General features: G+C 44.9%; 1 protein-coding gene across 2 annotated transcripts in view; it reads left to right on the forward strand.

Moving 5' to 3' along the window:
- The window catches only part of SPATA18 (spermatogenesis associated 18), a 46282-nt gene extending 39561 nt beyond the window's left edge, over positions 1–6721 (forward strand). The window contains exons 9-13 of one of the 2 annotated variants that reach the window (XM_088475282.1): positions 336–511; positions 2824–2947; positions 3168–3242; positions 3364–3409; positions 5518–6721. In XM_088475282.1, coding sequence (XP_088331408.1) covers positions 336–511; positions 2824–2947; positions 3168–3242; positions 3364–3409; positions 5518–5525 — 429 coding nt within the window. In that variant the 3' untranslated portion in view covers positions 5526–6721. Of the gene's footprint in view, positions 1–335; positions 512–2823; positions 2948–3167; positions 3243–3363; positions 3596–5517 lie in introns of those variants that run through there. The other variant, XM_088475281.1, reaches the window with a different exon arrangement.
- The last annotated feature ends 14655 nt before the right edge of the window (positions 6722–21376 follow it).

Here is a 21376-nt window from a genome sequence, read left to right on the forward strand (position 1 = left end):
TGATGCAGTCCTTAGAAGTCGGTGAAGCACATGTGCGTGAGGCACCGGAATCCGGGCGGCTGGTCCAGCAGCGGCAGGCTCCCTCACACAGTAGCCGCTGCTGCTGATAGCCTATTGCTGGAGGCTCTTATCATGGATCATTTTGATGGGGGCTAAAGAGAGAGATAAATAGGTTTTTTTGCTTAGTTACAGTTGTTAACCTCTCAGCCATGTCTGCATCTTTATTATGTTAGAGTAAAGTTAAACAGTAACCGTTATCATTTCTAGTTCAGTTTTACTACACAGGTGAAATGGAAAATAAAAAAGTATTTAACATTTTCAATTTCTGTTTGTAGGAGGTGATAAACGCCATGAATGTCAACCCTAAAATTTCATTCCCAGCTGAAATCGACTTCATCCTGATCAGCAGTTTCATTCGGGAGGTGTGTCGTGTCGCATTTGCCATGCAGACCCTCGAAAACCCGTTGGACATTGCATTTGGAATTGATGGAGAACTCTTTAGTGAAACCAAGTAAGGAGAATTCTCAGAAATTTCTAACCTAATAACTATCATTGTCGGCACCAAAAAGTTAATATGATAAAACTTTATTAAAGATGGCAAATCATACAGGTACTTAGAGTGCTAATTGATAGCAATGTTTCATCTGACAGCAGGTCATCCTTTATATAGCTATTGCACCAACAGCCCTCATTCCTGCAAAGTACAGTGTAGATGCATGGGTGCTTTACTACAAGGGGTGGGTTGGGAGTGGTAGGAAATTTTATGTTGATCATTATTGTACAATGCTAAGCTGTAGAATTTTTCACCTCCCGTAATATCTAGTTTCACTTCTACAGAAGATGAGCCTCTCAAGAGCAGAGAGTAGACGTGCTCCATGGCCTATCTATGTACACAGCTGCAAACCAAAGCAATTACTAATAATATGGCACATACACAGTGCATGTCCTACATGGGATCATATAACACTTAGACACCCTACCTGACATATTATGCCGTATGTATGTTTAATGTTAGGGTTATTTAATCATCACCTTTGACTTCCTTATCTCATTATCCCACTTGATCTGTAAAGTGAACGCAAGTTGGCATAGTGCTCTCTCTGCATCAGCAGCTTAATGTTATTGTTTGCTGAAGTCTGGCTTATTTTCAGAAATTAACAATATTTTTTACTTATAATTCAGTCCTTACATTTTTATTATTTTGATTCTAAGGGGTATATTTACTAAAGTGCGGGTTTTTAGAAGTGGAGTTGTTGCCCATAGCAACCAATCAGATTCTACTTATCATTTATCTAGCACCTTCTAGAACAGGCCTGACCGTAACGTTGATCGTGATCTACAGGTAGCTTGCGGAGCTCCCATCGGTAGATTGTGACCAACTTGCCTACAGCAAGCTGTATCACTGGAACCGCTGGCCTCTGAAGCGATCAGAGGCTAAAGAAGCCTCTGATCGCTTCAGAGGCCAGCGTCCCAGGTGATGCAGTGTGCGGGTGACCTCATGACATCAGCCATGATGAGAGGAGCCTGTGCGCCTGCTGGATCCAGTCAGCGGCAGGGACACCGGGAGCGCTGACAGCATGGAGCGGTACCCAGTGTGAATGTGAGGAAAGTTCTGCACAGGGGTGTGGGGGGGGCTACTACAGTGGGGGCAATGCATAAGGGGCACTACTTTAGGGGGCACTGCATAAGCGGCACTATTATAGGGGGCACTGCATTAGGGACAATAGTACAGAGGGTACTGCATAAGGGGTACTACTACTGGGGGCACTGCATAAGGGGCACTACAAAAGGGGCACTACTACAGTGGGCACTGCATAAGGGGCACTACTACTGGGGGCATTGCATAAGGGGAACTACTACTGGGGCATTGCATAAGAATCACTACTACTGGGGGCATTGCATAAGGGGCACTACTACTGGGGGCATTGCATAAGGGGCACTACTACTGGGGGCATTGCATAAGGGACACTACTATAGTTGGCAGCGCATAGGGGGCTTTTCGAGCTTGGTAGATCACAAAAGGTTTATAGCTTTACAAGTAGATCACCGAGTCCAAAAGTCTGGCCACCCCTGTTCTAGTAGATAATAGCTCGAATCTGATTGGTTGCTATGGGCAACAACTTCACTTCTAAAAACCCACACTTCAGTAAATATACCCCTAAATGTTCCCAATACATTGTATGGTCAGTCTATCAACTTCATCTGCCATCTTTTTTGACTCTCATTTGATGACCTTGATAAAGTATTACTTGCTCTGGGCAGTACTTGTCATACAATGAACTGAGTTAGCCGACTTTAATGTACGTCCCTAAATAAAGTGTTAGAACCAGGATTGCTGATTATACGTCTAACGAAGTGTAATAACTCATGGTCAGTTACTAACATACATCATCGAGTAACGAATATGTTGACAGTTGATGGTCACATAAAAAGTTCATGTGTGTGTATATAAATATATATATGTGTGTGTGTATTAATCCGCATTCTAGAATGTACATAAAGGTGTTAGGAGTGCATTGGGCCACACATACACCCCACAGGCCCATAAATCAGATCAACATCATTATATATGCAGAGGTTTTGGTCAATTCCTTTTTGCTTGGTTCATAGACAGGCTCAAGTTTCAATGGAAAAAATAAATCTATGATGTTAACCGTATATCACATAACACTTGACCTTGTAGATATGACCTTCACCTTGAATAAGGGACGTCTGTGTACTGACATCCACCTCTCTTTCCTGTGTCTCTTTCCTACAGTATTATACTTCTTAAAGGAATCCATAACTTCCACAACTAACTGCACGATGCATTTTTCCATTTAGATATCGTCGTACCTATGATTCTGAGCTCACTGCTCCGCTGGTGTGTTACCATGTGTGGCCTGCTCTGATGGAAAATGATCTTGTCGTTTTCAAGGGAGAGACTGTGACCAAGAGAGGCGCACTGGTAAGAGCAATTTCTTCTAAGAATCGCTATTACCTTTTGATGATAAATTAAGGTCTGCTGTATAGAATACCTCTTGGATATCATATACTTACATAAAGAAGAGCGATTCATTGAGCATAGCTAATTTATATTCTTCTCTTCACAAATGTTGATAAGTAGCTATTATACTGTATATTTCTTTGTTATTGTTATATTCATTTCTGTTTTCATTTTATCTCAGTGGAGCACCCGAAGGAGCCGAAGTAGAAGCTGCAGCCCTGTGCGATCAAAATCAGCCAGCCCAGGCCGCACCTTGGTAAGGCCCCAACTACAGAAGCTCAATGAACATGATTGACACTATGTGACACATGTTAATGAATTGTTTTTCATAAAAGATTCCTAACAGTGTCTTCTGTTCTTTATTGTACTTATTCCAGATAACCAGAGGCCGTAGCCCCTCCCCACGAAGAAGTGGGACCCCAAGTAAGTCGGATAATACTCAGGAACTGCACCTGTCTATGCTAAGTTCATGAAGCACAGTGTCAGCAATACGAAGGCTTGGTCCCTTTATCTCCTGTGTTATCATGCAGCAATAGAGGGGTGGATGATGAACGTAGTTGAGCAACCAATAAAATGAGTTCATATGCTCAGTATGTTGTGTTATTTATGGCAGGTTTTTATTATATCACCTACAGTAATTACTACTCTTGTTATCCTGTGTGTTTCTACAACACCAAGGGCTGGATTTACTAAGATTTGCAAGTGCCACTTTTGACAACGAAATTTGAAATGCAGAATATGGCACGTTTTGTAAGCTGCCGCTTAGTAAGTCTAGGCCTGCATGTTGATGCTAATTAAAGACAATTACAACTTAATATTAACGCAGAGATTGGGAGAACGATTAAATGCGCAGTTGTTGTTATACTCATGTTCTACAAGTGACTGGAATAGCCGGTCACACAATGACTGCAACAGAGTAGGTATGAAATACCGCCGGCCGCAAGGCCGGTTCGATTCCCGGCAGCGGCAGCCCGACAGATCAACAGATCCTGGCAGCCCGACAGCGCTGGAAATCCCGAGCGTCCTGAGGTAAGAAAAAGTAACCTAACCTAACCCCCTAACCCTAACCCTCCTTAGGGTTGCCTTACCCTAACCTCCCCCCAAGTGCCTAACCCTAATCCCCCCTCTAAGTGCCTAACCCTAGCCCCCCTCTTCCCCGCTGCCTAAACCTAAGTCCCCCGGGGGGGTGCCTAACCCTAAGTCCCCCCGGAGGTGCCTAACCCTCCCCCTAGCCTAACCCTAACCCTCCTGGGGGGGTGCCTAACCCTAAGTCCCCCCGGGTGCCCTAAACCTAACCCCCCCCCCCCCACAGCTGTCCGCTCGCGGCACCCGGCATCCCTTCGATCGGGATGCCGGGCGCCTGTCTCCCGGCATCGGGAAAATGACAGGCGCCTAGATATAGACACCTGTCATTTAACCCACGCAGGGATAAAGCAGTCAGGAAGCCGGCTGTCGGGATCACGTCAGCCGGTTTCCCGATTGCATCCCGACTGCAACTGTCCATTCTGCAGTCATATTCTGACCGTTCCCATTGTTGCTTGTGGGATCCAAGCAGATGTGCAGTCAAACTGTCTGTAGATTAAGTAACGTGATCCATATTTGGACACTACCAAATGTAATAGGGGCAGAGTTTAGAAAATGTGAGCGTATAGCAGTAAACTCTCACACTTTTTAAATTAGACTAATGTAATAGAGTCTGAGAACATGCAAACTCCCATCTTTTTAGACTCAATAAACCCCCATGATTTAAACTCTCATCCAGATGTTTTCCCATTTTGAAGATAAAACTCAACCACTGTCATAATGTGAGAGTTTACTGCTGTTTACTGCTATACTCTCACATTTTCTAAACTCTCACCCTATTACATTTCACCCTACAAGTCTTTGCTTTTTTTTTAGAAGAAGCCAGTAAATAAAGTTTGCCATATACTCCATGATGATCGTGCAACTGAGCTGATCAAACGACTGGTTTGAATATTTATTGTTTAGTGTATGGACTTAAACGATGCTCATTCACAGCCTGAATACGGTTGAAAAACATCTGGATCATTCGGTTTGGTTTTCCAACCTGTCCGATCCACCTGACTACAGGTTGTGAGTGGAAATCGTCTCAATACATTGTGTAGTGTATGGAGACGTTCCTACTATCAGGCAGTAGTCGCTCCTGCCCGATTATCTGTCTGCATTATTGTGCCGTGTATGGCCAGCTTAGGGAAGGAAGATGTCGGAGAGCAGACTGCCATCTTTCCAACTCTTGATACATGCCAGCTGAAATCTCCACCTCACAAGTAGATATAATAGATATGTCATATAACTTTAATATATAAAAGTTGATAATCACCTGATTTTGGCTTGGAGAATGTAAGCCCTGATAAAGAATGGCACACTTGTGTAACAATATTATTTTTGCAACACTGTATCAAAGTCTTTGCCATTTGTCTTCTCATTTGAGGCTGAGGTGCTGGGCGCTGAGGGTCAATTTGTTAACCTGTAGGAAATATTTCCTCATAGCTACACATTTTCTCCTTTAGGATTCTAATGGACTGGATTTGAGTCTGAAATCTACACGTCAGGAATCAGTCAACGTCAATGGTGCTTCATGTAATCTCCAGAGTACCTCAGTCCATCATTGTCATAATGTGAATCTGTATTTAGCAAAATGATGTTTGTATGTAGTGTGTTTTTACAATTTGTGTTTTTTTGTTTTATATTTTGTGAACTGATAATGTCAGTTTTATGCTCACTCAGCAGTGTGCCTTCTCCGCTGGGGAAAGTATTACCATCCAATAGTGCTACAAATCTAAAGTTGAGGTCTAAGCTGACATAATAGATTGACAGCAATGCAAATAAATCGTGTTTTATTTATGATCATTTGCAGAAATTGTGCTATGGGACTAATAACATATAAAGGCAGCAACCAAAACATGCAAACAGCAGAGATTCCTGACTCCTTGCCTATAGACTGGAGAATTATTTTTAATTTCTGCAAAAATATTAAAAGATCACTAACTATTCTCTTACATGGGATTTGGAATGTGGTTGATAATATAAGCAATCTCTTTTGCCAATATATTATGCTTCCGGGGTAATATACTGTTTTGTTGAGTTGACCCAGTATTGCTGAGTGATATACTGTTTACATAATAACATCCAAGGACATAGAGCCTCTTTATCTATCCCAAATAAATGTGTTAAAGGTGGTGGGTGCATTGATGAAATAACTACCTGCCAACATTTTAAAAAGTAAATAGGGATAAAATAAGCCCCATCCATGGCACTTACAAACTATAATACCTGATTGGCCCGACCCCTTCCCCCGGATGCTCCCAGCCAGGGCCATAAGTAGGGGTGTGCGAGCTGTGCTGCCGCGGAGACAGTTGTGGGCAGCACTGCCACTCACCCACGGCCCCTGCTTCTGGCTAGCAGAGTGCCTTGAATGGCACCAAGCAGCCAGAATAGCTACTGCAGTGCTGCCTTGAGCATCCTTAGGATGCCCCAGACGTGCACACTACAGCTGTTACAGCCCCTGGAGCATCCTGAGGTCAGTGTTGTAAGTCCCGGAACTGTCGATACCACCCCCTCCGCATGATGTTATGACTTCAAGTGCTCAGGGGCCGTGGCCCGGGCAGGGAGCAGGAAAGCCCTGTTACATCCCCGCTCCCAACCATTTACTCATTCCTGCAAAGCAGATTTATGATTTCTAGGGGTAAATTTACTAAAGTGAGAGTTTTTAGAAGTGAGTTTTAAAAGTGATGTTGCCTGTAGCAACCAATCAGATTCTAGCTATTATCTTCTAGATGCTGCTAGTTAAATGTTAAGTAGAATCTGAATGGTTGCTATGGGCAACATCACTTTTAAAACTCATTTCTAAAAACCCTCACTTTAGTAAATTTACCCCCTAGAGTCAGAGATTCGGGTCCAAAATCAAGACAACTGGGAGTTATGGAATTATAGGATACGTGATATACAGTATATATATTTATGTGCTTTTGATCACTGCCAGTGAAATATGGTGGTCATAAGCCTGTATCCCTGACTGTGCATTTTTTTATTGAATAATGCGGCAGTCCCTATTTAATTTTAGAGTGAACTTGCAGACAGCGGGGGCAGCATTTTCTGGGCTGAACCAGAGCAGAGTGAGATTGCAGACCATTCATTCTCTCGTATTACTGTTGATGTGTAAGTGATGTCACTAGTTCTCATTCATCTTGGTCCAGCCCACAAAATGGCTGCTTTCATCGTTTGTAGGAGATAATGCTGATTTAATATATTGTACACACTGCTGCTCACAACAAACATAAAATGTTGAAAAATATATGTATGAGCAAATACTATAATAAATTATAAAAATACTAATGTGGCTGTTTCTGAAGTACAACTTTATGCCTCTAATCAGCACTGATAGAGTTAAAGTACTATGATTCTGAGTTTTCACAATAAAAATTAGACAACTTGCTTGTATGACAACTATAGACCTAAGATGACCTATTCAAGTAACCTTACATATTATGTTTCTGCACACATTACCGTTATTACAGTATCAAAAACATCACTCATTTTGTGAGGTGCAAGTAAAAATGAGCGTACAGTAGATCAGTACCTAAAGATCATATGGCGGGTGTGATATGATATGTCGACATTGACCATATCTACACTTATCATGTCGATACTGATGACTTGTTGACATGTTAAAAATTCAACATTTCATCCCTGGTGGCCCAGCAGCGACTTACCTGCTCCTGACAGCTGCAGCAGCTCCAGCGCGACTTACGGGTCTTGGCAGTTATGTGACCATCAGTTCCGTTAAGTATTCCCTAATCCCTACCCCTATCCTCCCTCTAATGTCTAACCTTAACTTCTCCCCCTGCAGCCTAATGACTACATCCCCATATATGGTTACTAATGGAACCTCACAGCTAATTGAATCAACCTCAAAGTTTGTTGCTCTTAGTTTATCCCTCATGATCACTGAAAGCTTTGTGTCTGCTTTTCATTTGGCTGCACTCAAAAAGAGACATCTCCCAAGAACAGATACTATATTAGTTTAAGAAATATAGTTTCTGCCGACGGTTCTTATAGTTTTTTTCATTGAGTTAAAAAAAAATAATAATAATAGTAACAAAAATGAAACTTATCATCCATCCAATTGTGTATCTGGCTGATTTACATGCTACTGCAATCACTGCTGTACACTATAATCTGTTTGAAGGTTATATGCCTGTTTAGATAGGACCATGCTGTTTGCACAGGGACAGTGCTGTAATGTACTCCCATACTGTGTCAGTATGGCCTTCATGTCATCCATTTATTTGCCTTTTCTTAATGTCTGTTGGTGGAATACTTATGATTTTCATTAGGGTGAGATTTTGGTGATTTTTTATTTGATGTAATATTAAATGTTGTGAACTTTTGTATTTTTTCATTACACATTTCAATAAATGAATGACTGTTTCTAAACACGTTGTACATCCCTCCTTTACTTGTGACATTGCAAATGGTATTGAAGGGAAACTATGCCTTTTTGCAGATGACACAAAGGTATGCAACAGGGTAGACACACCAGGAGGAGTAAAACAAATGATTGATGATCTAGGTAGACTAGAGGAATGGTCAAGAACATGGCAACTACAGTTTAATGCCAAAAAATGCTAGATCATGCACTTGGGTCTTAAAACTCCAAAGACTAAATTTAGTATCAATGGCACTATACTGGAAAGTATTGAAGAGGAAAGGGATCTAGGAGTCACTATTTCAGGTGACTTAAAGGCAAGCAAACATTGTAACAAACCAATGAGGAAGGCAAGTCAGATGCTTGGTTGCATAGGGAGAGGAATCAGTAACAGAAAGAAGAAGTGATAATACCACTGTATAGGTCATTGGTACGTCCTCATCTCGAATACTGTGTTCAGTTCTGGAGGCCATATCTCCAGAAGGATATTAATACATTAGAGACTGTACAAAGAAAGGCAACTAAAATGGTGCAAGGCCTACACCACAAAAAGTACCAGGAAAGACTAAAAGATCTTAATATGTATAGTTTGGAGCAGAGTAGAGATAGGGGGGACATGATAGAAACGTTCAAATATATAAAGGGTTTTAACAAGGTAAAGGAAGGAGACATTCTTCAAAGAAAGAGAAGTATTAGAACAAGAGGACATGTTCTAAAACTGAAGGGAGGTAGGCTCAGGGGAAATATGAGGAAAAATTACTTCACAGAAAGGGTTGTGGACTAGTGGAATAGCCTCCCATCAGAGGTGGCAGAGGCTAAGAAAGATAGTAGAGCAATTTAAACATGCATGGGATAGACATAAGGATATCCTTCAGAAGAAGTAAAGATCAATAAGGGTTGAGGTAATAATATGTTTAAAAATGGGGCAGACTAGATGGGCCAATTGGTTCTTATCTGCAGTCAAATTCTCTGTTTCTATGTTTATAACACACATACAGATGCGCCCACCTTCTTTGTGGCATGATCACGGCACAAACGTGCCCACGAATCACGCTATGTGCCATGCTATGCTATGGCACGTCACCGATCATGGGAGTGCATCTCCAATCCTATGGAGACACGAAAGTGCATTGCCGATCGCGGGAGTGCCTCTCCCATTATATCCTATGGGGACGCGAATGCGCATCTCCAATTGCGGGATTCCATCTCGCACCACGCATAGCGCGATTCGCTGCACTATGGATAACAATGTAGCTGGGCAGATCTGTATATATGTACACTTAATTAATGCAAGTTGAAAAGATGTATATTGGTTCCAATAATTATTAACTGCTTTTACCTCTTCAACCAGTTCAAACATCGCCTCATCATAGATCTGACACCGTATCTCAAAATACTTACCCGCATGCCCTTCTAGGTCTACGTCTAACTTACTCCCTATCACATCTGATCAGACTCTCCCACAGCCTTCTTTACCCAGTCTCTGGAAACCTACTTATTTATTAAAGCTTACCCTACTCCCAATTATACTATCCACACATCCTCACACGTGTCTCTGTCACCACTCTGGGCCACACTCACTCTGTCACATGCTGGACCACAGCTAAGACTTACCAGGTCCAGTGTACTAGGAATTCCCTTGCTGGCTCCAGACACAGCCATGTTCCCACATAGGATGTGATGACTTCCTTCCTGTAAACTTCGAGCATGTGATCGGCTGAGCCAATTGTTGGAATCTGTGTGTACTATTGGTGGTGGTATGGCAGAGTAGGTCTACACACCACCAGCGAATGCCCTGAGTCAATGAACAGGCCAGCACTTAACCAGTGGGGTGGTTTATTCAGCAGAAATGTGTTTTGTACAGCCGGACTCACAGTTATGCATATATAGGCTTTCAGCATGTAGTATACAGGTCTCCAGCAGGTGACTTTATGGGTAGCGGCGCTGGATTCAGTATCAGCAGTTGTAACAGGATGGATATACGGTAATATCAGGGTCTTTCTGGAGCTAAGTGGGACACGACCATGTCCCACTGTTGCACTTTCAAAGTAACAAAGAGGGATTGAAACCTCCCTAAAGGAGCCAATATGGAGCATACTCAGTAGCGCTCTCCAGCTTCACCACCAATGACCGGTTTCTCCTCTATTTGGAACCCTCTCTAAACCTTCTTAGACAAGTGCTCAGTGCCAGATCTAAGTGTCTGACCTCATGGCTTCCTGATTCCTTGTGTCTCCTTAACCAGACACTCTGGGCCTCATTCAGAGGCGGTCGTAGGATGCAAGCGGTCGCTCAGAAACTTGGCGGCCGCTTGCATCCTGAACGGCCGCCTCCATGTCGGTCGTTAGGCTGCGGGTTAAAATCCACAGCTCTAATGACCGGTAAGGGAGATGGTCGCGATGGTCAAGACCATCGCGACCATCGGGGCTTACGACGAGACCCTAGGGTAGGGTCTCATCAACCTTAAGCCCCAGGGAGCTTCCTGCTCTGTTTGAGCAGGAAGCTCCCCACTGACATCACTGATGATGTCAGTGGGGATGCCCACAAAACGGCAAGCATTCCGAAAGGAACGCCTCCGTTTGGCCGGGCACACCCCCTGCCCACCCAGCAAACGGAGCGAGCTGTCAATCAACATAGACAGCTCGCTCCATCTGCTTCGAGCCCGCTAACAACGGGTGATCCGTCGTTAGCGGGGGCTCACGCATGCGCACGACGGAGCAGTCTCCGTCGTGCGCATGCCCTGTGGACCAACATCGAGTCGGTTGCGAGCACTCAGCACTCGCGACCGACTCTGAATAAGGTCCTCTGTGCTTCTCTTCCACACTTAATGATTACTCACACACATCTACACTTTAAATCTGTACTGTCACTCTTTTTCCATTTTCGTGTGATGCCCTGGGGGAGTCCTGGGCTGGACGTTTTTTGGGATGCACAGTGCCCCGGCCATGAACCCCTTAGTGTTAGGGACTGCTAGTAACAGAGAAGCCGTGACGTGGCCTAGCAGCCTCCCATGTATTTGCAAATGCATGCAACTAATATCTCTGAATTTCTATGACCATATAGTCTTCATATATTGTTGCAGGTATTATTCAGTGTGCTGAGGTACAATAGGGGGTTAAATCCCCCTCCTTTTGCTACTTCGTATGACCCCTCCCTTTCATGCACCTGATTAATACGGCTAGATTGATTGAGCAGCTGCCATTTTTGTTTGTTTGTTATGAGTTGCATGAAGGAGCCAGCATTAGAAGGGCATGCTGGTTCTAGTAGTGCTAGTTGGAGTTCCCAGGGGTGACTCCCAGGTAAGCTGGCTCTCAATTTGGATGCATTTATGTATGTGCCTTTATCATGAGGCCTTACATTTGACAAAATTATATATGTGCCTTTATCAGGAGGCCTTATAATTGGTATATATTACATTTGGGGTGAGCGTTTGGGCGTAGGGCCCCTGGGACTGGTCTGGCTGGGCCTCCTCAGGGCATCACCACTTAATACACAGTTGCTTTTCACATCACCTTTTATGTTTGTTTATTATTCATGTATTTTTTCACATATATTTTAACCTCTCATTCCACACTTAATGATTACTCACACACATCTATACTTTGCACTGCACTGTCACTCTTTTTCCATTTTCGTGTGATGCCCTGAGGGAGTCCTGGGCTGGACGTTTTTTGGGGTGCACTGCACCCCGGATGTGAACCCCTTAGTGTTAGGGACTGCTAGTAACAGAGAAGCTGTGACGTGGCCTAGCAGCCTCCCATGTATTTGCAAATGCATGCAATTAATATCTATGAATTTGTATGACCATATAGTCTTCATATATTGTTGCAGGTATTATTCAGTGTGCTGAGGTACAATAGGGGGTTAAATCCCCCTCCTTTTTCTGCTTCTCTGTGCTGCACTGTACACTGACTCTTGGTGCCTCGTTCCTCACAGTGTACCTGTTGCTCTATCTTCATCTTCTGGAAGGTAAGTACTTTACTGTATCTCTTAGTGCAACATATGCAAATTACTAAGAGTTCAAAATGAATGATTATATTATTAAAAAGACATATACCAATAAATAAAAATATATAGACGCTTTTGGTATTTGTATTAAGAATTGGAAATTTTAATATCACCAGTGATTTGTATTTAAAATATGCAAAAAAATAGAAAATATAAAAAAGAAGAAATGCACATAGATAATTCAGTAAATAGTACACAATACAAGGGCCCTCATTCAGAGCCGTACGCTCTGAGCAGAGCGCACGCTCTGAATGAGGGCCGGGCTCCATTTTCATGGAGCGTCCTCCTGGACGCTCGTATAGCTGTGGGTCACCACCCACAGGCTATACGAGCGTGCATTGTGATGGTCGCGATGGTCGAGACCATCGCGACCATCGAAATTGCGAGCCGGAGCCTGCGGTTGAGGTTTTCAACCGCAAGCTCCAGAGTGATTTTGGCTCTATCAGAGCCAAAATCACTCCCACTGACATCACTAGTGATGTCAGTGGGCCGGCTTCTGACGGGAGGCACGCCCCCGGCACGCCCACCAAAGGGGGCGTGCTGTCAATCAACATTGACAGCACGCCCCCTTTGATCGGACACAACAAGCGAAGGACTTTCCTTTGCTCGTCGCGTCTGGCGCATGCGCACGACGGAGCTCCCTCCGTAGTGCGCATGCTCAGTCCATAACATCGACCCACTTGCGAGCGGACAGCCGCTCGCGAGTGGGTCTGAATCAGGCCCAAAGTAACAAAAAAAGTTATTTGTAACTCTGCTGCTACATGGTTTCCAAACAGCATAAACAAAGTAACAAATTGAGTCTATTCTAAATTCACAGCTGAAAGGTGTCCAACCTTGTGCGATTCCACCAGCGTGTTATGTTATAGGAAAAACTGATTTGGATCCCTTTGGAGTGCACCTTGTAAATATCCAATATTTAAGTATCAAGAAGCTACAGTCTATGGTAAATAGGTTGTACGATATGGATTGACAAGGTCACCTCTGTAGTACAGTATCCCGTATATAACCAGAGTAGTGTAGTAAAGAAACAGTACCTTTGTAGTGGGAGTTACTGCAGGTAACTTGTGCAAAGCTCCAACAGGGAGGAGGTATAGCATTGTCTCCTAAACCGTATGTGGGAGAGGGCAGTCCGGTATCATCAGCAGCGCTGTAGAAATAGAGCCTGCACACTGTGCACTGAGGGCCTGATTCAGAGCCGGACGCTCTGACCAGAGCGCTCGCTCTGAATCAGTGCCCTCCTACCTAAAAATGGAGCGGCCTCCTGGCCGCTCGCATAGCTGTGGGTGACCACCCATAGCATATGCGAGCGGCCAAAAAGATGGTCGCAATGGTCAAGACCATCGTGACCATCAGGCGTTCGACGAGACCCTGCGGAAGGGTCTCGGTGACCACAAGCCCTGGAGTGATTTTGGCTCTATCAGAGCCAAAATCACTCCCACTGACATCACTAGTGATGTCAGTGGGGCCGGACCCAGACGGTAGGCGTTCCCATGGGAATGCCTCCGTCTGGCAGCCACACCCCCGGCACGCCCACCAAAGTCACCATCGACAGCACGCCCCCTTTGGTGCGAGACCCGGAGCGACAGCTTGGCTGTCGCTGTCCGGGTCTCACGCATGCGCACAACGGAGCTCCCTCCATCGTGCGCATGCGCATTTGGGTAACATCGACCCGCTTGCGAGCGTCCTGCGCTTGCAAGTGGATCTGAATGACCCCCCGAGTGTTAAATGCTGCATACACATGTTACAACTTGAACAACCATAGATATAGTTGATAGATTTACCTCCAACTTTCTGTAGTGCATGGCAAATGATTTTGGTTGTACACACTGATAGATATCTATGATAGATATTTCAGTGAAGATATCTTTTTACAGGCAAATCTTTACAAAATCGTCAAAGTTGGCCTGCATGCATGAAAGACCATAGATATTGTTATCGTTTATGCGGGAACATGCATCGTTGGTCGATCGCTCACTTTATAAAAATTAATGATATGAACGATTTATCATTGAACGATATCATTATCGTTTATATCGTTCAGGAAAAATGTCCCATGTGTATGCAGCATAATGCTCTCGGTGTTAGTGCCGCTGCTGTCCTCCTGTGTTGATGTAGTAATACAGGTGGAGTGGTAAGGTGAACACCTGTTCGCGTGGCCGGAGCTTCTTTGCTGCGTGAGTTTTGCTGTCTCATTCTATAGCAATCACTCCAGTCTCCCTCTTTCATACGTCAGTGGGATCGTGGAAAAGGAGCTGTGTCGGCTGTGATCGGGTCTGGGCTCAACGCATTTCCCTGCTAGCAGCACCTTCATCAGGAGAAAGTGCAACCTCTGCTCCACCAGAAATTTCAGTGCCTTGTGCCACACAGCACTTTACATTTTCTATTAATATATTATTTGTATCCTTGTCAGTCTGTGCCCCTAAAGTTGTTGGAAATTATGTGTGTGCAGGTGTTGATATTGCAGAGTTATGTAGGCACACACCAGTGGATGACTCAAATTATGAAAAGCCCAGTTTATTGAAGTATTGTAGGTACAACTGTACTCACTGTTATATTCACACTGGTAATGCAAAGGAACTTGAGTGGAGCAGGGTTTCATACAGCTCCCCAGCTGGTGACTGTATGCTGCTTGTGGGTAGCAGGGCCGGACTGGCCATCGGGCACTTCTGGCATATGCCAGAAGGGCCGATGGCTTAAGGACCGGCTCGAGAAGGGGGAAATGAAGAGTCCCCCACCCTCCACCCCATGGCTCCGGAATCACTATAATATCTCGGAGATGGAAGGGGTGGAGGCATGGATGGTCCGGCGGCTGCTGTGCTGGGCCGGAGAAAAGACAGGGGCGTGCCGCGAGGCCAGCCCCCGTGACTCACGGCACGCCCCTCTGAATGTAACCACGCCCCCTTCACACGCAAGTGCAGGGCGGACTGCCAGGGCTGAAATACAGCCCCAGTCCGTACCTGCTGGGTAGTAATGCAGGTCTGCTGGAATACCTTTATAGCAGGTATTAACCAGGTTCTCTCTAGGAGCTAAGTAGGAGACTGTTGTCTCCCACCATGTCACTCTTACACAGAAAATACACGATGGCCCCTGCACATGCTCAGTAGAGAGCTCAGCGGCCATATTGGGACATGAAGACTGGAGTCTGCACAGTAGCACACTCCTCTTTCAACACAAGTGTGTTACTCACAGTTCCTGTTGGTAAGTTGACTTGTCTTGAGGAAGGTCTCACAGCAGATCAAAACGTCATGCTTCATGGATTGATGTGAATAAAAAACATTAATTTATCAAAAACCTGGTGGGTGCACTCTTTTCTGGATTTTATTCATTATCTGCGTGGGACCCCCACAGGCAGTGCCAGATTAAGGTCCTCATGGGCCTGGAGCTGAAATCTATGAAGGGCCTATTGTGTACAGTCACAAGGGGTGTGACTACTGGTATGGGGGTGTGACCAGTGATGTGGGGGTGTGGTCTATCGTGGGGTGTGGCTAGCACCATGGAGCATAGCTACCTACTTACATTTAAGCATCATCATCTCCCTCCCCTCTTTGATTATGAAGCATACACTAAGGGCCATATTCAATTTGAGGCGAAAAGTCAAAGTCCGGACTTTTCGCCATCATCACCATTTTTAGTGGGGATAAAGTATCGGGCGCGTACCCGATTATCCCTGTATCCAATTATCGTCGAAAACGGGACCCAACGGAAAGGTGAGTATCGAAAAAGTCTAGGCAATTTTCGGGAAACCATCCCGCCACCCCCCGAACGATGGTCTGACATGGGGGATCACTATGGGTACCCACGAATTGGCCTGCAAAAGGTAATTCAGGTTTTTTAAATGATCGCGGCAGGTGCATTAATGCGCCTTTAAACAAGTGGTGAAGAATAGCATTTTGCATAATTTTTGGGGAAAAATAACTAGTCCCATCAAATTTGGGGTACATAAAAATGGGTGCAAGCATATTTTTAAGTCCCTGAAGTTAGTTTTTAAAATTCTTCAAAAATCCACCTGCCGCAACCAGCCGCATTCTAAAAAACACCTGCCGCATACTTGGGTACTCCCCCTGACTCTATTTCACTAGTTTTTAACTTTGTTCCCCATCTTTTTTTTTACACCCCCAAAACGAAACCCCTTTTTTTGGGGTGTCATAGGCTACTTTTTGAAAAATTTTTTGACACAGAATATTTTTAGGGGACATTCCAAAGGATGCAGGCTACTTTTTTAAAGTTTGCACCCCTAATCCCCAATTCTGCACTTTTTTTCGACACCTATTCTATGGTGAAAACTTATCCCCGTTTTTTGACAAAGATTTTTCGCACCTGCGAAAAGTCTTTGAAATTGAATATGGGGATAAGTGAAAATGAAGATAACGGACTTTTCGGATCTAATTGAATATGGCCCTAACTGTTCTATAAAAAATAAAAAAAATATACAAACTATGGTTTATTAATAATATGTAACATTTTTTTATTAATAATGTGCTTTAACAGAAACATTCCTGAAATTGCTAGTTTTCAAATAATTAGCCTTGAACAAAGTAAAAGGTGTAGAACATAAAAACACAAATACTTAATAAACACATATGTACTATATATGTATATACACAGTATATATTTATATATATATATATATATATATATAAACACACACACATACAGTATGTATGTGTATATATATATTTATATATATATATATATATATATATATAGAATTTATTTATTTTTATTACACACCCACACATATATATCCTGACAATAACACTGAAACTTGATTATATCCGTTTGTCTATGCCTGTTATTGGCCGAGTGCCGTGTGGAAGGCTGTGCTGGGATCACGTGTTTGATCCCAGCATCAGCAGAGGTGCAGGGGCAGGCAGAGGGGATGTGTCATCTGCGGGACACATCCGTTGCCGGCACTGGGACAGTAATGTCCCTAGCGTCGGTGCAGACACCGTGGGCACCTGGTGATGGGACGCCTGGTCCCTTTCATCAGTGCCGGCGGTACTGTGGCGCCGGGAGAAGCTTGGGTCCGGGTGCAAGCTCAGCGGAGCTTGGCGCCCGGCAGCCAAGAAGCGGCGGGTAGCCGGTGCTGGGACAGAGTACCTGCTCCCAGCGCCGGTCAGGCGTTGGGGGTGGCATTCTGTGCGGCGGGTGTTTGGCTCTGGCCGCGAGCCAAACCTGGCTCGCGGGCCAGCAGCCAATCAGAGGCGGACGCGACGAGCCAATCGCGGCTCGCCGCATCATAGCCCCGCCCACTCGCGCCGTCTTGTATTAGACGGTGCCGAGCAGGAAAAGGTAGTTCGGCGGCGGAGAGGGAGGAGAGAAGACCTCCCGAAGAGCAGAAGATCGGCGCGTCAACAGGGGTGGCGGCCGCGGAAGAGGCCAGAAGACGCCGCTGTCAAGAGAGAAGACAGGCGGCGCTGACTGGAGGAAGAAAAGAAGAGGCGGCGCCGCTGGCCAGGACGGGCCAGCGGCCAAAGAATGCGGCTGAAGACCGGAGAGGACTGTGGGGGTGGGAAGTAAAGAGCTACACGAAGTTCCCCCCCGCAGCCTCTTCCAACGTAGCAGGTAGGCCCTCCGTGAGGCCCACCATATACCCCCCTCCCTAGACCGCCAGGGTTGTCGGGCGCTAGGCCCGTGGAGCGTTGTCGGGCACTAGGCCCGTGGGTAATTAGTCGGGCACAAGGCCCGGGGCACAGTATCGGGCATTAGGCCCCGTTAAAAGGATTGGCCCTTAATCAGGTGTGAGTGGCCTGGGTACTAGGCCCAGGTCACTAAATAATCAAGTAGGCGGGCAACTGCCCGAGCCACCAAAAATATAAGGTGGTCTGGGCATTAGGCCCAGACCGCTATATGAGCCCCACAGATAGGCAGGCAAATAGGCCTGAGCCCCATAAAAAGTGGTCTGGGCATTAGGCCCAGGCCACTACCAGAGCCCACCGTTAGGCAGGCCCATAGGCCTGAGCTGCAAAATAGAGACGGGACTCTGGGCAGTAGGCCCAAGTCCCTTGAGTACCCTGCAGTAGGCAGGCATAAGCCCTGAGCTGCTGGTAAGACGTTAGGCCCAGGGCCCTGAGCCCATTAGGTAGCCCCGCATAGATGATCAGAGGTGTGAGCAGTGGTGGAGAGCTGTACGGCTCCCACCAATAAGGTAGAGTTTCTCCAGTCACTGGGAAGAGGAGCTGGCCAGCTCTGGATAGGTAGCAGACATTTAAAGGGACAGCACCGTGTTTTGCTCTTGTATATTTAGTCTGTGATTGGTGTTCCGTGCAGGGCAAAAGTTTAGTTGTTGTTATATCTGTCGCACTACACACACTGTAGGTTGAGGGTGATGCCGTTTTAGTATGTGTAGTTGCTTGACATAGGTTTAGGCCCTGCACGGCTGTGTTGTGTATCTCCTTACAGGGACCTGTAGGCGAGTGAGCGGACGAAGAGCAAGAGTGGACACGGTGAGAAATATCTGTGTGTACTGTCTCTCCCTGTTTGTTTGTCACTATCTATCTCTCCTTCCTTCTGGGCGGACCGTGAACCTTGCAACCTGGTGCAAGGACGGATCTTCACCTGGTGCGTGAGTACCGATAGGTGAAAATTCGGGATCTGAGGCCAAAAGTGCCAATGATGATCTTCACTTAAAACCTGAATTTATCCCCCGGTTCGGTAGGGCGCGTCGGTCGACGTGAGGAAGGACGGTACTCACCTCGTCTCCTTCTCCTTAGGTCATCGTGTCCGTGTTCTATTTGCTCAACACACGGCCTGAAGGTGAGAGGGTGCGACGCAAGGTAAGGAACAGACGTACACCTGCACGGCAGCAGGCACTGCACCGCACCCACCCCTCACAGCCACACCTTACTCTACTGCCAGCGAGACTCCGAGTGCCGCCTGCTGTGTGATCTGTATGGTGGGGATGCGTTCTCCACTTACAGGAAAGGCACCGGAGCACATAACTTTACTACAATGAGTGCCGGATCATTGTTGGTGTATGTGTATATATATATATACAGTCAGGTCCATAATTTTAACAATATTAGAAATGAACCTCTATATACCCCTGCCTATACCTTCTGAAAACCTTCCTATAAACCTATAAACACAACGCAAATAAAGACAGGAGTGGAATCTGTTGTTCCAACGCACAAGTATTATTCAGGTAAAAGTACAGTCAGTTACACGCAATCTATACATACATAATTTAGGCGTAAAAAGGAAATAATACAGACCCAAGTACAGTATACATACGCTGCGCCTCCGGACCCAGAGATAGACCTCAGACTAGAGACCCCTAGTACATACAACCTTCAGCATGGACTCCCAAACCAGTATATGGGCACATGTATTTATTCCCCCCAGACTAAAGCAGGACAAAGGGGAAATTTCCTGCTGATATCATTGGTTCCCAGAGGAGAAGCATATGTTACGGCACATTTAACAGGTTGTTTCAAATAGACTTTCCCTGCCTCTAACAGCCGGAGTCTTTCTGGTAACGCCTCCTGTAACATTTCATCAGCTAAACATTTTGTTGCTTGTAAGTTCTGCGATCTATAACTTGAGTTTGCATGATGCGATCTCTCCACCGATAACACCGGGATGCTGTAAAAAGCGTATGCATCAGAACGAGACCAAACACACCTTGCTTATCATGTATAATACCTTAGTTATCAAAAACCTTTATTTCTTAGCATTTAAACTAACTTAACCAACTTGAATCCTACATTTTGATGCTTATGGAACCTTATGTGTGAATATGAAATGTGTGAGTATTCGGGGTTTGATATAAAGACATATTTAATGTGTGTGTGAGGATAAGTGGCTTGTCTGTAACATTTTAGCATGCTGGGCCAGATAGTTCTACATCTCCTGTCAGCAGTCCCTCCCACCTTTCCTGTGTCATTGCAGGAAGCTTGCTTATTTATTCTAGCCAGACCACCCGTAGTGAACAAACACTATGCAGGAAACTTATCTACCCAAGCCAGTTGTCACCTGGCCACTTGCTTCATATGATAATGGTCACAGATGCCTTCGCATGATGCTAATGGTATTATCGCCACATGTACTAAAATGTGAGTTTATCTAAAATGGCGCTTAGGCGGCCATTCGCAGAATGGCGTCTTGCGATCGCATTTCTAAAATGGAGTCTTGCGGCCAGTCGCAAGATGGCGTCGCTGCGATTGAATTTTAAACTGAACTTGTCTTACTCAATTATTCAGCTTCGACAGTCCACCCTTTGATAGCAAACAACATGCTATCACAATGTTATATAAATTTATTTTAGGCTTACATTTACATATTATTTAGTGTTATTCTGGGATGGCACAAGGTGTTCCTTAATCCATCAATAATGTGTCTCTGGGTGGGGACATAAAACTACTATTATACGCACACCGCGGATCTTGGGAGATCATGTGACAGGTGTGGGAATGCACCAGTCTTATAACAGCAGTCTTGAATGGGAATTTAAGACTTTACATTATCTGAGGTGTTCTATAAATAACATTTCAATAATATCTTCTATGCATGTCTAAATATTATACATTTAAATGATGGTACTTCCTAGCTCAGGGTTGTAATGCAGTTCTGTATCTACCTCGGTATACATATTATCATTTCTGACCACCATCATAATTTCATTCTTTCGTTTTACTCTATTTTTACATTTTCCACACTTCAACACAATAGGAACACACCGGACGCATATGCCAATTATTATGATGACAATCAGTATAAGGATCACTGGCGATCACTTCCTGGACCCATTCCCCTAGACCTGAGAACCATTTAACTGGGTTCAGCCATGACACCCATCCTTCTATCTTTTCCCCTGCTTCAGCCACTGCAGAATCTCATCCATCTTCTGGTCTATCACCTCCTTAGGGTCGCTGGTATCATTGGTGACATAAGTGCAACATTTTACTCCAAATTGGGTGGCTAACGTTACGCAATAC

Source organism: Taudactylus pleione, unplaced genomic scaffold, assembly GCF_031769625.1.
Source record: "Taudactylus pleione unplaced genomic scaffold, aTauple2 ptg000169l, whole genome shotgun sequence".
NCBI classification, from domain to species: domain Eukaryota; kingdom Metazoa; phylum Chordata; class Amphibia; order Anura; family Myobatrachidae; genus Taudactylus; species Taudactylus pleione.